At 47.4% G+C, this 15744-nt stretch overlaps 1 protein-coding gene across 1 annotated transcript in view; it reads right to left on the bottom strand.

The window, feature by feature from the left end:
- Nucleotides 1-366: 366 nt before the first annotated feature.
- Nucleotides 367-15744, bottom strand: part of IDH3B (isocitrate dehydrogenase (NAD(+)) 3 non-catalytic subunit beta) — a 37096-nt gene continuing 21718 nt past the window's right edge. Inside the window, exon 12 of the mRNA XM_075345439.1 lies at nt 367-4869. Coding sequence (XP_075201554.1) covers nt 4792-4869 — 78 coding nt within the window. The 3' untranslated portion in view covers nt 367-4791. The remainder of the gene's footprint in view (nt 4870-15744) is intronic.

The raw sequence follows: 15744 nt of genomic DNA, 5'->3' as shown, positions 1-15744 counted from the left end.
ACTCCAGCGCTGCAAGACTGCAATGCTAACCACTGAGCCACCATGCTGCCCATAGATGCATTTTGTGGTATGTTTACACTGTGTAAACACATATGCATTTTTTTACCTGTGGATTTTCCACATCTAATGCAAGCCTATGGAGATACTCTGCACTGAAAACTCAGTGTACCTGCAAGATAAAATGACATGCTGCGGCTTGATGCTCCGCAGGTGAGTTTAAGCACAGTGGACATGAATTTCTATGAATCTCATCCACTTTGCTAGTACTGTAAAACGCTACATTTTTGACAGACAGAATCAAAAACGCGGGTAACACTAATCCTGGGCACTTATCCTTACCTGTGTGTATACGATTCGACAGATGGGTCCACACAGAAACTTTATTTAGAGAGAATACACATGAGATAAAGCTGCATCACAATTTGCATATAGGGGATTCTTGTATCCTATTTTGGGTTTCAGTGCCCATAGCGGTACCTTGAATACAATATACTCTTCACAGCCGTGCACATAGCGGTATATTTGATTCAGTATATTTTGGATCTTCTTTGCACACAGTGGTGCTCTCATTGCAGTATATTCATGGTGTGCCCATACTGGTACTTTCATTACAACATATTCTCCGCAGTCCGTACCCATAGCGGTACCTTCAGAACATTATATTTTAGATGCTCTTTGCTTATCACTGTGCCTTCCCTGCAGTATACTCCTGTGTGGTGCCCATAGTGGTAACTTCAATTCAATACAGTATCTCACAAAAGTGAGTACACCCATCACATTTTTGTAAATATTTTAATATACCTTCTCCTGGGACAGCACTTAAGATATGACACTTTGATACAATGTACAGTGTCAGTGTGCAGCTTGTATAACCGTGTAAATAACGCAACACATAGACATTAATGTCTAAGCCGCTGGAACAAAAGTGAGAACATACCTAAGTGATAATGGCTAAATTATGACCAAAGTGTCAATATTTTGTGTAGCAGCCATTATCTTCAAGCACGATCTTAACTCTCTTCTGCATGGAGCTAACTCGAGCTTCACTGGACCCTCTTCCAGCCTCCATTATGACATCCTGGAGCTGCTGGGTGATACAGACCTTGCGCTCGTCCATCTTCTGTTTGAGGAGGCCCCACAGATGCTCCATAGGGTTTAGGTCTGGAGAAGCTCGGCCGATCCAGCACCTTTACCCTCAGATTTTTATTAGCAAGGTAGTGGTGGTCTTGGAGGTGAATTTGGGGTCGTTATCATATTGGAATACTGCCCTGCGGCCCAGTTTCCAAATTGAGGGGCTCATGCTGATTCAGTATGTCACAGGACATATTGGCATTCATGGCTCACTCAATGATCTGTGGATCCCCACAGCTGGCAGCACTCATGCAGCCCCAAACCATGACCCTCCACCACCATGCCTGACCGTAGGCAGGACACACTTTTCTTTGTGGTTCTCACCTGTTTGCCGCCACACACACTTGAAACCAGCTAAACCAAATAGTATTGGTCTGATCAGACCACAGGCCATGATTCCAGTAATCCATGTCCTTAGTCTGCTTGTCTTCAGCAAACTGTAGGCTTTATTGAGCATCATCATGTAGCCAGGTGACCGGGTTGTCCCAACTTGGATTCTACAAAAGGATTTGTGGGCTCAGTGGTGGACAGTGAAGCAATTCTGTAATCCTTCATCTCAAACCATAGATCCTAAGCTGAAGTCCTGTAGAATTCTGATGATGACAGGAGCAAAGCCCTTTTTATATCTCTCAGTTTGCATTTCAGGGTATTGAGTCTTACAGGGCTGGGGGAAGCTGAAAAGGAACAGCACAATTGAGTCTAATGCAGGATAAAAATGTAATAAAAACCGGTACATGCTCACCTTCAAACTAAACTAATTAGCATGTGGAGCGGTGATCCCCAACCCCAGTCATCAAGAGCCACTAACTGCATATTTTCAGAATTTCCTTAGCAGTGTAAATGTCACGATTCCTCTGAGCAGAGCATCTTGCCTTTGGAGATGCTCTGCTGTACTTTCCTGAGCTAGCACTTTGATTGACAGCGCAGGATTCCATGTCGGTGCTGATCTCTCAGGTGTTTCCCTGATAATTGCTCAGGCTTCTTTACTGAGCATAAGAAAAAATGAATCCCTAGGTCCATATTCAGACATCTACCAACGAAGCGGTAGCGAAACGCGTCAAGGTGCAGGGTGGTGTGTCTGCACGGTGTCTTTGGCAATACACCCGGGTACGTCATTTGTACTATATTGGGCCTGGGTGAGGTCGCACCCCTCCTTAGTTGATAGACCCTGGCATGTCACCAGCCTGGTATTGCATGCCCATCGGCCACTTGAATTACCATATCTATTCATCTGGATGGTTTTCTTATATCAAATGTTCTATACAATAATCTGATGTAATTGTATTATGACTGATGTGGTTATATGCTTACTTGGTGATCTATTTCCTATATCTGGAGGGTTGTGATGGTCATTTTTGGGACATTATTAAAATTCCCTTAGACGCTGGTGCATTGGACACCCCCCCCTGCTAATTGCAGTTTTAACATGTGCACGTTTTGTACTTTTTTCTGCTCAATTTTATATCCCTGTGAAATCATGGTATTATTATGGATGAAATAAAGTGTATTTTTACTATAAAATTGCCATATTTTTGTAGTTTGATTCATATGAATATTTCTATGGAGGTCTTTTGTAGGAGCATTCTTTACTGAGCATGCTCACCCAGAACCTTGCCAGTTGTATTCTCTGGTTCTGCAGTTTTGCTGTTGGCTTGTGTATAGTGTTCTGAGCTTTGTTCTCTGACCCTGGACTGTTATTTGATTCCTTTCTGCCCGCTCCCTGTTCCTGTCGTGACCTCCTTTGATTTTGTCTTCGGACCGTTACCTGACCACGTCTCTGCTTTCTCCGTTAACTTATTATGTGCGCTCTTGGTTTTCTGACCCTTGGATATTGACCTGACTACGCCTCAGTTTACTTCTTGTGCTCATATGTGTCCCCTTGTTACCAGACCCTGGCTTTCCTGACTACTCTTACGTCCATACTTCCCGTAAGTAGAGGCTGCATCACAGTAAAGGTGCTGGAATCAGCTCATGTGCAAGTGATTAAATTATCACCTGTGCAACACTAAAGATGGCTCTCGAGGACTGGAATTGGGGAACACTGATGTAGAGGATCAATAAGCTGCGGCGTACCATGGACTCAGTGAGTTGATTGGAATGGATGTGGTAGATTCCTGCGCGGCTCAATGGACGTTCACACCATGCGGTAATGAATAACACAGTGGGTCATTGATCTATGGGCGTCAAAGTCGCCAGGATCCGCCACACGTGAGTAAAAGTTATAAAGCAAAGTAAGTTTTTAAAAACATGGCGCTAAAACAGACACGTGATCTATTTAGATATCAGTAAAGTTTGTTCAAAGTAGGTAGAAAAAAGGGAAAGGAGAGCATTTATTTTTGTAGGGACTGTTAAAGTGCAGGTGAATGGTGATAACTGTGATAAATAGGATGGGGGGGGCAATCATGGCTGGTCACTTATTGTTTACTGATTCAATCAGACGGTATTATTATCCTCCAAATACAGACTAGTGCACCGCAGGGCGCTGATGCAATCCATAATCAGCAGACATTCCACAATTATCATACAGAAAGAGGCACCGAACAGTCTGACATGAAACAATGGCTAATGTTACTGAACACAGGAATAGTATGTCTGGCATAACTAAAATTAGCATACCTCCACAAGAGTGGCCAGATATTCCTTATTGATGCTGATTTGTCCCATGTGGCATATAGTCTGAGCACTCCTGTAACCTACACGACGACCTCTGGATATGACGCTGAGCTTGTGCACTCCGCTTCTGTGGTCAGCCATGGCGCGGCTGTTCTTACTGGATCCTGTCTGGTTATACCTCTGTATGGTCTTGGCCACCGTGCTGCAGCTCAGGTTCAGGGTTATCTTCTTATAGCCTCGGCCATCTTTATGTAGAGCAATGATTCTTTTTCTCAGATCCTCAGAGAATTCTTTCCCATGAGGAGCCATGCTGAACTCCCGGTGACCAGTATGAGAGTGTGAGTGATAACACCGAATGTAACACACCGGCTCCTTCAGTCAGACCTGAGACTTTGTAACACTCATGAGTCACGTGACATGGGGAGGGAGAATGGATAATTGGGCACAATTTGGCCATTTTCACTTAGGTGTACTCCCTTTTGTTGTCAGCGGTTTAGACATTAATGGCTGTGTGTTGAGTTATTTAGAGGACATCAAATTTACACTGTTATACAAGCTGCGCACTGACACTGCACATTGTATACAAGCTGCGCACTGACACTTTACATTGTATCACAGGGTCAGATCCGCAGCGCTGTCCCAGGAGAAGATATAATAAGATATATACAGAAATGTGAGGGGTGTACTCACTTTTGTGGTGTATTGTACATCATGTCATGTGCTCACGGTGGGGCGTTCCATGCAGTATACTCCTGTGTCGTGCCCGCAGTGGTGATTTCAGTCCATTACATTGCAGTATTCCTCAGTAATTGAATTTTATGCATAGCCATATCTGATGTACATGAGCATCGTAAGCAGTTTAGAGGCAGCAGCAGGTCCGCACGCAGTAGTGAACGGTGATGTGAGACCGCTCTGCACAGTGGTGACCGGTGAAATGAGACCGCTCTGCACAGTGGTGACACGGGGCCAGTTATATACTGGGGTGCGCACATCATACATAACAAACAGCAGCAGGACAGGAACGTGGCAGCCGGGAAGCAGCAGCAGTTACGAGTTGAGGTTGGCGATCACGGCCTGTGTGTAGTCCAGGGATGTGGCGTATCCTCCCATGTCTGTTGTACGCACCTGCAAACAATAAAAGAGTCTTTACAGTTGGGTGAGTTGCACGGTAAGATGGATGGCAGCATGCTGTGCCTCACACTGACCACCGGAGGTCAATAACCTTCCATATAAGCAGTAGGACGGCAGCTCTACTGTCCTGCCTGAGCCAAGATGGGCAGCCGTCACACACCACAATATTCAGCTGTACTCTATACTACACAACACCACCGTACACACCAAAACACACTCCTCAGGTGGTGAAATGTTTGTATCGGTGACTACGGGCTCCAGGACTTGACCTCATGTCTGTGTTATTATTGGTCTGAGCTAGGAGACATAGTTATCAAGAGAGGACTAGTGACACCATAGTGAGAGGTTGGCAGGGGACTAGTGACACCATAGTGAGAGGTTGGCAGGGGACTAGTGACACCATAGTGAGAGGTTGGCAGGGGACTAGTGACACCATAGTGAGAGGTTGGCAGGGGACTAGTGACATCATAGTGAGAGGCTGGCAGGGGACTAGTGACATCATAGTGAGAGGTTGGCAGGGGACTAGTGACATCATAGTGAGAGGTTGGCAGGGGACTAGTGACATCATAGTGAGAGGTTGGCGGGGGACTAGTAATATCATTGTCTGGCAGGATGGCAGGGGACTAGTGACATCATACAGAGAGGTTGGCAGGGGACTAGTGACATCATAGTGAGAGGTTGGCATCATACTATGTAAGAGGGCTGTGTGGGGACATAATACTGTGTGGGGAGGCTGTGTGGGGACATCATACTGTGTAAGAGAGCTGTGTGGGGACATAATACTGTGTGAGGGGGCTGTGTGGGGACATCATACTGTGTAAAGGGGATGTGTGGGGAGGCTGTGTGGGGACATCATACTGTGTAAGGGAGCTGTGTGGGGACATCATACTGTGTAAGGGGGCTGTGTGGGGACATCATACTGTGTAAAGGGGATGTGTGGGGAGGCTGTGTGGGGACATCATACTGTGTAAGGGAGCTGTGTGGGGACATCATACTGTGTAAGGGAGCTGTGTGGGGACATCATACTGTGTAAGGGCACTGTGTGGGGACATCATACTGTGTAAAGAGGATGTGTGGGGAGGCTGTGTGGGGACATAATACTGTGTGAGGGGCTGTGTGGGGACATAATACTGTGTGAGGGGGCTGTGTGGGGACATAATACTGTGTGAGGGGGCTGTGTGGGGACATAATACTGTGTGAGGGGGCTGTGTGGGGACATCATACTGTGTAAGGGCACTGTGTGGGGACATCATACTGTGTAAGGGCACTGTGTGGGGACATCATACTGTGTAAAGGGGCTGTGTGGGGAGGCTGTGTGGGGACATCATACTGTGTAAGGGAGCTGTGTGGGGACATCATACTGTGTAAGGGGGCTGTGTGGGGACATCATACTGTGTAAGGGAGCTGTGTGGGGACATCATACTGTGTAAGGGCACTATGTGGGGACATTATACTGTGTGAGGGGGCTGTGTAGGGACATAATACTGTGTGAGGAGGGGCTGTGTGGGGACATTATACTGTGTGAGGGGGGCTGTGTGGTGACATAATACTGTGTGAGTGGGATGTCTGAAAACATAATACTATGTAAGAAGGCTCTGCGGTGACATAATACTGTGTGAGGGGGCTGTGCGGGGAAATAATACTGTGCAAGGGGGCTGTGTGGGGACATAATATTGTGTAAGGGTGTTGCGCCCTTATCAGTGTCCATGCCCTGTCACGCCCCCATTCCCCGGTGGGGACACCGGCACTACCACCTCCTCGGCCGCTCTGTCGTTGCTCCTGTTTCTCTGTTCCCTGCCACCGGCTGCCAGGGCCTGCGCACACCACGCAGGTTTCCTCCACTCTTATTCATATCTGTCCGTATCCTTTGGCAGCATCTGATTCACTGAGTCGGCCTATATGGACTCTGGTTATGGTGGAAACTTTTTACAACAAGCCATTTTGAATCGCTATGAAATTCCCACCCAACAACTTCAAGCTCCCATAGCAGTGTCATTTGTAGATGGAAAACCCCTGGCTGAGGCTATTCTGGTCATCACAGAGCAAGTGGAGCTTCAGGTGAGAATGCTGCAGTCGCAGATCACCTTCTATGTTCTTCCAGGCTTGTCACACCCACTGCTGCTGGGTCTGCCGTGCCTTCAGGTGCACGAGCCTGTCTTGGACTGGAGATCCGGAGATGTGCTCAGATCACCTGAGTCAGATTGGGTGAGTCCTGTCACGAAAAAGGTCTTGTTCCAGTCCGACCACCAGTGAAGCCCTCAAATCTTTCGAGTGTGCTGTCTGCCTACTGGGCCTATGCGGATATCCTCGACAAGAGGAAGGCTGAGACACTGCCACCACATAGGCAGTATGATTGTCCTATCATCCTACTTCCTCACCTCCCTGCGGCCGTATCTTCCCTCTGTCACAGGTGGAGTCCTAAGCCATGTCTGAGTACATCAAAAGAGAATCTGGCAAACAGATTTATCCAGAAGTCCTTCTCACTGGCTCGAGATTTGGATTCTTCATTGTAAAGAAATAGGATAGTTCCCTGCACCCATGTATCGATTATAGAGGTCTCAACAAAATCAGTCAAAAATAAGTATACACTGCCGCTTATACCGGAATTGTTTGACAGTCTCCGAGGTTTCAGGATCTTCTCCAAGCTCAAACTCCGAGGTGCAAACACTCTCGTCTGTTTATAGTTGGGTGACGAATGGAAAACTGTCTTTAAAAACCGTGATGGCCACTATGAATACCAGGTAATGCCATTCGGGTTCAGCAATGCTCAGGCAGTCTTCCAGTAATTCGTCAACGATATCTTCCAGGACCTTCTCTACTCATGCGTAGTAGTGTACTTGGACTACATTCTTGTGTCTTCTCCTGATCTGCCAACACACAGGAGAAATATTCACCAGGTTCTACAGAGGTTGAGGGAGAAACAGTTTTATGCCAAATGAAAAGTGTCTCTTTGAACGGACTTCCCTTCCGGGTTACATAATCTCTGAAACCGGTTAGTTTTGAAGATGGATCCGGAGAAGGTGTCGGCGGTTCTGAAGTGGCCCTGTCCTGATGGGAGTAAAGGCGATTTGGAGGTTCCTGGGTTTGGCCAATTACTACAGCTAATTCATTCTGCAATTCTCATCCAGGATTCTTCCTATCACGGCCCTGACCCCCAAGGGAATCCCAAGATGTGAACTCCTGAAGCGGAGAGTGCATCTTTCTCCCTTAAGCAGGCATTCTCATCATCTCCGGTGCTGCATAGACCAGAAATTAACAGATAATTCTGTTTGGAAATGGATGCTTTTTCGCCTGGGTCCGTTGCCGCCTTCACGCAGAAATCTGCTAATAGTGGGATGGTAACCTGTAGCATCTTTTACAAGGCCTTTTCTGCTTCTGAGCGCAACTACCTGATTGCTAATCAAGAATTGGCTCTAAATGAGTGGCGATACCCATTGGAGAGGATGGTCCATGTGGTTGCCATGTACATGAACCATTAAAACTTGGCCTAACTACAGTCAGCTGATAGATTGAATCCATGCCAAGCCAACTTTGTTCTCCATTTCCGGTCAGCAGAAAAGAACATCAATGTGGATGCACTCTCCATGTCGTTTATGTCAGATGACCAGGAAGAGGAAGAGCCTCAACACATTATTGAGCCCTCCACCATGGTCACCTCAGCTAGGGTAAATGTGTCTCAAGTATCTCCCGGAAAGACGTTTGTTGTGGAAGCCGACAGAAAGCGAGTTCTACAGTTGGGTAATTCTTCTAAGTTGGCTAGTCAGAAGGCTACTCTGCTTATGTCTCAGCACTACTGGTGGTCAATTCTGACTTTGTCTCAGCTTGGCCCTCGTGTGCCGCAATAAGACTCCTAAAAAGCTTCCTGCTGGGGAACTACTACCTTTACTTGTGCCGTCTGCTCCTTAGCAACACATATCGATTGATTTTATCACCGACCTGCTAGCGTTCTCTGGTTACTCCGTCATCTGAGTAGTAGTAGACAGGTTCTTTAGAATGACTCACTTCACTTCGCTGTCCAGTCTTCCTTCCTTGCCTGTGCTTGCTGAGCACTACATTCAGAATATGCACTGACTACATGGCCTACTGCTCCACCTTGTGCCCAATTGAGGCGTCCAATTCACATTCTCGGTTCTGGCGGCCTACCTATAAGCTGCTGAATGTTACCTTGGACTTTTCATCGGATTACACTGGGGAACAATTTGAAAAAAAAATTCTGTTGAGTTAGGTTTTTGAGCTGATTTATACTAAATTTGGCATGCTGATTCCAAAAATGTAGTCAGTTTTTTTCTATCACGTCAAGTTTTTCCTCCTCAACTTACCTGCCATAGAAGCACAATTGCACTGATTTCTGTAATAAGACTTGTTATCTGAGTACAATTCGACTCATATAGAGCTACGTGGCAACTTGTAAGAGTAGTCACAACTGAGACAGTGCCTATTTCTTATATATTTCATTTTTTGTTCATATTTGTACTATTTAAAAAAAAAACAAAACACTTTTTAGGTACAGTAGTTTACATATTTTTAAGAAGACAAAAATCCTATAGTTCAAAAACTTGACGTGATAAAGAAAAACTGAGATCATTTCTGGATTCAGCATCCAAAAATTAATTAAGAACAGTTGTCTGACCTAACTCCTAAAAAATTGCGTTCCCCAGTGTTATCATCCGCAGTCCAACGGCCAAGTGGAGCGAGTCAACCATATCCTGATGAACTTTCCGTGGCACCTCGTCAATGAACAGCACTGGGATTGTGACAAGCTTCTACCATGGGCGGAGTTCTTCTACAATAATCTTGTGAGTCCTCCCTTAATTCTCAATTCCTTATAGTGTATGGACAGCAGCCCAAAATCCCTTTCAATGTGGCTATCACCACCGGCAATCCTGCAGCCGATGTTCTCATCAAGAGTTTCTCTGAAATCTTGGCTGAGACTAAGACCTCTCTGTAGCAGTCCTCCATTCGGATGAAAAAACATGTGGACAAGAGATGCCTGGATCATCCCTTGTTGCGGCCCGGAGACAAGGTATGGCTCTCTTCTAAATATGTCTGTCTAAAGCTGCCATCCTTCAAGTTAGGTGTCTGCTTTATTGGTCCCTTCGAGGTGCTCCAACAGATCAATGCCGTGGCCTATAAGCTGAAGTTTCCGACTTGCTTGTGGATTCTCAGATACTTCCATGTGTCTCTCCACAAGACTGTCATCTGTCATCCTAAGTCACTACTTTAGGAATCCTGATTCCCTGCCTTCACTGGTCAGTGCGAAAGATGTCTTTGCAGTAAAAAAGTTCTTGCCTCAAAAAAGGTAAAACCCTCTTTTTGATTGATTGGAAGGGTTTTAACCCTCAACTGGTGAGGTGGGGTTTGCCACCACAGGGAAATTTTGTTCAAGGTCATGTTTCTTAGTTCCCTCTGCTTGAATCATCAATGTACTACATTTTCCAATACTTGTGGGTGTCAAAAACTTGTTATACTCATGTGTAATCAATCGCCAATAAGCAAAACAAAACAAACATGATCTTTGCATTTTCTGTAAAAATTAGAGATTTCTAAACACTTGGGGTATAGGAAGCCCCACATCACCAGTTGAGTGACAAAAATCCCCCCTCACCAGTTGAGGGTTAGTAGTGAGGAGAGGTCATGGGAGCCCCAAGAAAAGGTGGGATATAAGGTTACTGTTACGCCCTTACCGGCATCTCAGCACTATCCTGTCCGTGTCCCCCGGCGGGGACGCTGGCACTCTCACCTCCCTGACCGCTCTGTGTTAGCTCCTGTGTCTCCAGTCCCTGCCACTGGCTCCCAGGGCCTGCACACGCAACACAGGCATCCAGGGAGCGCTCTTAGGGCACTTGCACGCACCTAGTCTTAAAAGGCCAGAGTGCCCTTACCGGGAAGTGCCTCTCAGCCTATAGCTGAGGCACCGGGTATTTAAGGCATCCTCCCCTTATGGGAGGTGACTGGGCAATGTGGTCTATCCTTGAGATGCGTTGCTAACTGTCACGTCCCTTCTTGTTTGCTGAAGTCTTATGCTGTGTGTTGTAAAACCTATCTGTACCCTGTATCTGTACCCTAGTAAAATCCATGCCTGCTGTACTATCCAAACCCACTGCACCGGTCTACACCAGCCATCCGGGTCTGCACCTGACCACATCAGAGACTGTCTGTATCCTATCCGTTACCCTGGGGGCAACTATTACAGTGAGGGGCTTTGTGGGGACATCATACTGTGTAAGAGGGCTGTGTGGAGACCTATTACTGTCTGGGAACATCATATTGTCTGAGGGGATTTATGGGGACATCATACTGTCTGAGGGTCTTTGTGGGAACATCATACTGTGTAAGGGGGCTGTGTGGGGACCTATTACTGTCTTGGAACATCATACTGTCTGAGGGGCTCTGTGGGGACCTCATACTGGCTGAGGGGCTTTGTGGGGACATCATACTGTGTAAGGTGGCTGTGTGGAGACCTATTACTGTCTGAGAACATTAAACTGTCTGAGGGGCTTTGTGGGGACATCATACTGGCTGAAAGGCCATCATACTGACTGAGGGGCTTTGTGGGGACATCATACTGGCTGAAGGGCCATCATACTGACTGAGGGGCTTTGTGGGGACATCATACTGGCTGAGGGGCTTTGTGGGGACATCATACTGGCTGAGGGGCTTTGTGGGGACATCATACTGGCTGAGGGGCTTTGTGAGGACATCATACTGGCTGAGGGGCTTTGTGGGTACATCATACTGGCTGAAGGGCTTTGTGGAGACATCACACTGTGCTGGAAGCAGTGTATCAAAGATGAATTGCTGAATAACAGGAGTAGGTGATTTATGAGCTTTATAAAGGGCAGTATACTCGCTGCTATTGAGTCACTGCTGCAGGTGAGACTACTGTACAGGACACCTATGGTCAGAGGAATCAGCCATAGCAGAAGCAGCTTAACTCTGTTCAATATTAAGTGATGAAAAATAATATCAAACAATAACAATGATCAGCGCTAAGTTCGGTCCAGTACAGTCACAGTCTCTTGTGCCTCTTGGGAAGACGAATTACTCCTCCCCCTTCGGTCTATATCCTAATACAGGTGACGAGGTGCCGTCACAGCTGCCATCATCCCACCTCCTGGTTCTCCATTAACCTTCACTCATGAAGTGGTTGATAAGTAAGGATTATACCCCATTACCTCACAAGATGATGGTGGCTGTAGTGCCACCACCGGGACCAGTCAGCGCACGCAGTTCATTACAGTGAAGCACAGCTCACAAATTCATCGACAGTCATAGCTTCTGAGAACGAAGACACTAGGAACGCTCAGATAAAGTAACCAAGGTCTTCACCTCACCGTGGCGTCCATAGCTCAGACCTACCTATGATCGATACTGATGTTTCAGCGGACGGTGACTATAGCCTGGTGTGGCACTTCCCGTTAGACACACCTGCATGTGGGCATTTTCCTTTTGCTGTACTTCTAGTCTTAGGGTGGAGGACGGTGCAGGAACGTTCTGTCTTGTGTGGTATGACCGAGTCCACACTGGTCCTGGGTCGGCTCCTGTGTATTCCTGGCCTGGTGCTTTGGGTCGTCGTATCCTGGCCCCCCTGGTGTCAGGAGCTCTAAAGCATTTCATCGTCATATTGTACTTTGTGCTGCTCTTCTTTCTCCTGACTACTTTCTCAGATCCTGCTGCCATCTTGAAGGTTCTAATCAGCACCTGGCCATCTACAACAGCTACACTAGATCTTCAGGACTAAAGAGTACAAGAGCAATTTGCTGGATTCATGGTCCTTCTGCTAAAATTACAGTGGACAGTTATGTGGGTATTACTGTAGAATGGCTCCACCACTCTACTATAACGGACGGACTGGTGGAGCGATGCACGAATTCAGGTGCGGTTCTACCATAAAGGACGGACTGGTGGAGAGATGCACAAATTCAGGTGCGGTTCTACCATAAAGGACGGACTGGTGGAGAGATGCACAAATTCAGGTGCGGTTCTACCATGACCGTCTGGTTGTTCATCATCTCCATCACCAGAACTCTTCTCTCCCAATTACTTTGATTGTACAGACCTCCAGCTCTAGGAGTTCTGAGGGTTCGAGACTTCAGGATGAAGAATACACTGATCTTCATTTTCCCGATGAGTGCAGGGTCTTCTATCACCTTGGAGGACAAATCAATCTTCAAGACAACAGAGGACAAAATGCTCTTAAGTATGAAAGAGGTCTACCCTTATTTAGAGGATGCACTCTTCAGTATTACAGAAACAGACCCTATTCTAGAAGAGGACAAGACAAACGCTGCCCTAATGTACATGATCGTGGAGGACACTGCGCTCTTCAGTATGAAGGAAACTGACTATTCTAGAGGATAACAAGACAAAGGCTGCCCCAGTGGTGGAGGACACTGCACTCTTCACGATCACAGAGACCAACCCTAATCTAGAGGATGTCATAAGACACTGCGCTCTTCAGTATTAGAGGCCGACCCTATTCTAGAGGATGACAGAAGACAAAGGCTGCAGTGACAAATATGATGGTCTTCAAGAGGACGAAGGCCCACCCTATTCTATAATATGACAGAGGACACTGTGCTCTTCAGTAAGACGGCGGCCGCCCTGACGGTGGAGGAATAAATATCACAAGACAATGAGGATATATCAGAGTGAGAAACCCTGGGAGACTGAGGTTCTACGAGAGGTGACGGAGCCTGTACAGCACAGCGTATATCACAGGACACTGAGGTTCTACGAGAGGTGACGCAGCCTGTACAGCACAGCGTATATCACAGGACACTGAGGTTCTACGAGAGGTGACGCAGCCTGTACAGCACAGCGTATATCACAGGACACTGAGGTTCTACGAGAGGTGACGGAGCCTGTACAGCACAGCGTATATCACAGGACACTGCGGTTATACGAGAGGTGACGCAGCCTGTACAGCACAGCGTATATCACAGGACACTGCGGTTATACGAGAGGTGACGCAGCCTGTACAGCACAGCGTATATCACAGGACACTGAGGTTATACGAGAGGTGACGCAGCCTGTACAGCACAGCGTATATCACAGGACACTGAGGTTATACGAGAGGTGACGCAGCCTGTACAGCACAGCGTATATCACAGGACACTGAGGTTATACGAGAGGTGACGCAGCCTGTACAGCATAGCGTATAGCACAGGACACTGAGGTTATACGAGAGGTGACGGAGCCTGTACAGCACAGCATATATCACAGGACACTGCGGTTATACGAGAGGTGACGGAGCCTGTACAGCACAGCGTATATCACAGGACACTGAGGTTCTACGAAAGGTGACGGAGCCTGTACAGCACAGCGTATATCACAGGACACTGAGGTTATACGAGAGGTGACGGAGCCTGTACAGCACAGCGTATATCACAGGACACTGAGGTTATACGAGAGGTGACGGAGCCTGTACAGCACAGCGTATATCACAGGACACTGCGGTTATATGAGAGGTGACGCAGCCTGTACAGCACAGCGTATAGCACAGGACACTGCGGTTATACGAGAGGTGACGCAGCCTGTACAGCACAGCGTATATCACAGGACACTGAGGTTATACGAGAGGTGACGGAGCCTGTACAGCACAGCATATATCACAGGACACTGCGGTTATACGAGAGGTGACGCAGCCTGTACAGCACAGCGTATATCACAGGACACTGAGGTTATACGAGAGGTGACGCAGCCTGTACAGCACAGCGTATATCACAGGACACTGAGGTTATATGAGAGGTGACGGAGCCTGTACAGCACAGCATATATCACAGGACACTGCGGTTATACGAGAGGTGACGCAGCCTGTACAGCACAGCGTATATCACAGGACACTGAGGTTATACGAGAGGTGACGCAGCCTGTACAGCACAGCGTATAGCACAGGACACTGAGGTTATACGAGAGGTGACGGAGCCTGTACAGCACAGCGTATATCACAGGACACTGAGGTTCTACGAAAGGTGACGGAGCCTGTACAGCACAGCGTATAGCACAGGACACTGAGGTTATACGAGAGGTGACGCAGCCTGTACAGCACAGCGTATATCACAGGACACTGAGGTTATACGAGAGGTGACGCAGCCTGTACAGCACAGCGTATATCACAGGACACTGAGGTTATACGAGAGGTGACGCAGCCTGTACAGCACAGCGTATATCACAGGACACTGAGGTTATACGAGAGGTGACGCAGCCTGTACAGCACAGCGTATATCACAGGACACTGAGGTTATACGAGAGGTGACGCAGCCTGTACAGCACAGCGTATATCACAGGACACTGAGGTTATATGAGAGGTGACGCAGCCTGTACAGCACAGCGTATAGCACAGGACACTGAGGTTATACGAGAGGTGACGGAGCCTGTACAGCACAGCGTATATCACAGGACACTGAGGTTATATAAGAGGAGACGCAGCCTGTACAGCACAGCGTATAGCACAGGACACTGCGGTTATACGAGAGGTGACGCAGCCTGTACAGCACAGCGTATATCACAGGACACTGAGGTTATATGAGAGGAGACGCAGCCTGTACAGCACAGCGTATATCACAGGACACTGAGGTTATACGAGAGGTGACGCAGCCTGTACAGCACAGCGTATATCACAGGACACTGAGGTTATACGAGAGGTGACGCAGCCTGTACAGCACAGCGTATATCACAGGACACTGAGGTTATATGAGAGGCGACGCAGCCTGTACAGCACAGCGTATATCACAGGACACTGAGGTTATACGAGAGGTGACGCAGCCTGTACAGCACAGCGTATAGCACAGGACACTGAGGTTATACGAGAGGCGACGCAGCCTGTACAGCACAGCGTATATCACAGGACACTGAGGTTATATAACA

Source organism: Anomaloglossus baeobatrachus, chromosome 1 (genome assembly GCF_048569485.1).
Source record: "Anomaloglossus baeobatrachus isolate aAnoBae1 chromosome 1, aAnoBae1.hap1, whole genome shotgun sequence".
Classification (NCBI taxonomy): domain Eukaryota; kingdom Metazoa; phylum Chordata; class Amphibia; order Anura; family Aromobatidae; genus Anomaloglossus; species Anomaloglossus baeobatrachus.
This window is presented reverse-complemented; position numbering and strand designations above follow the sequence as displayed.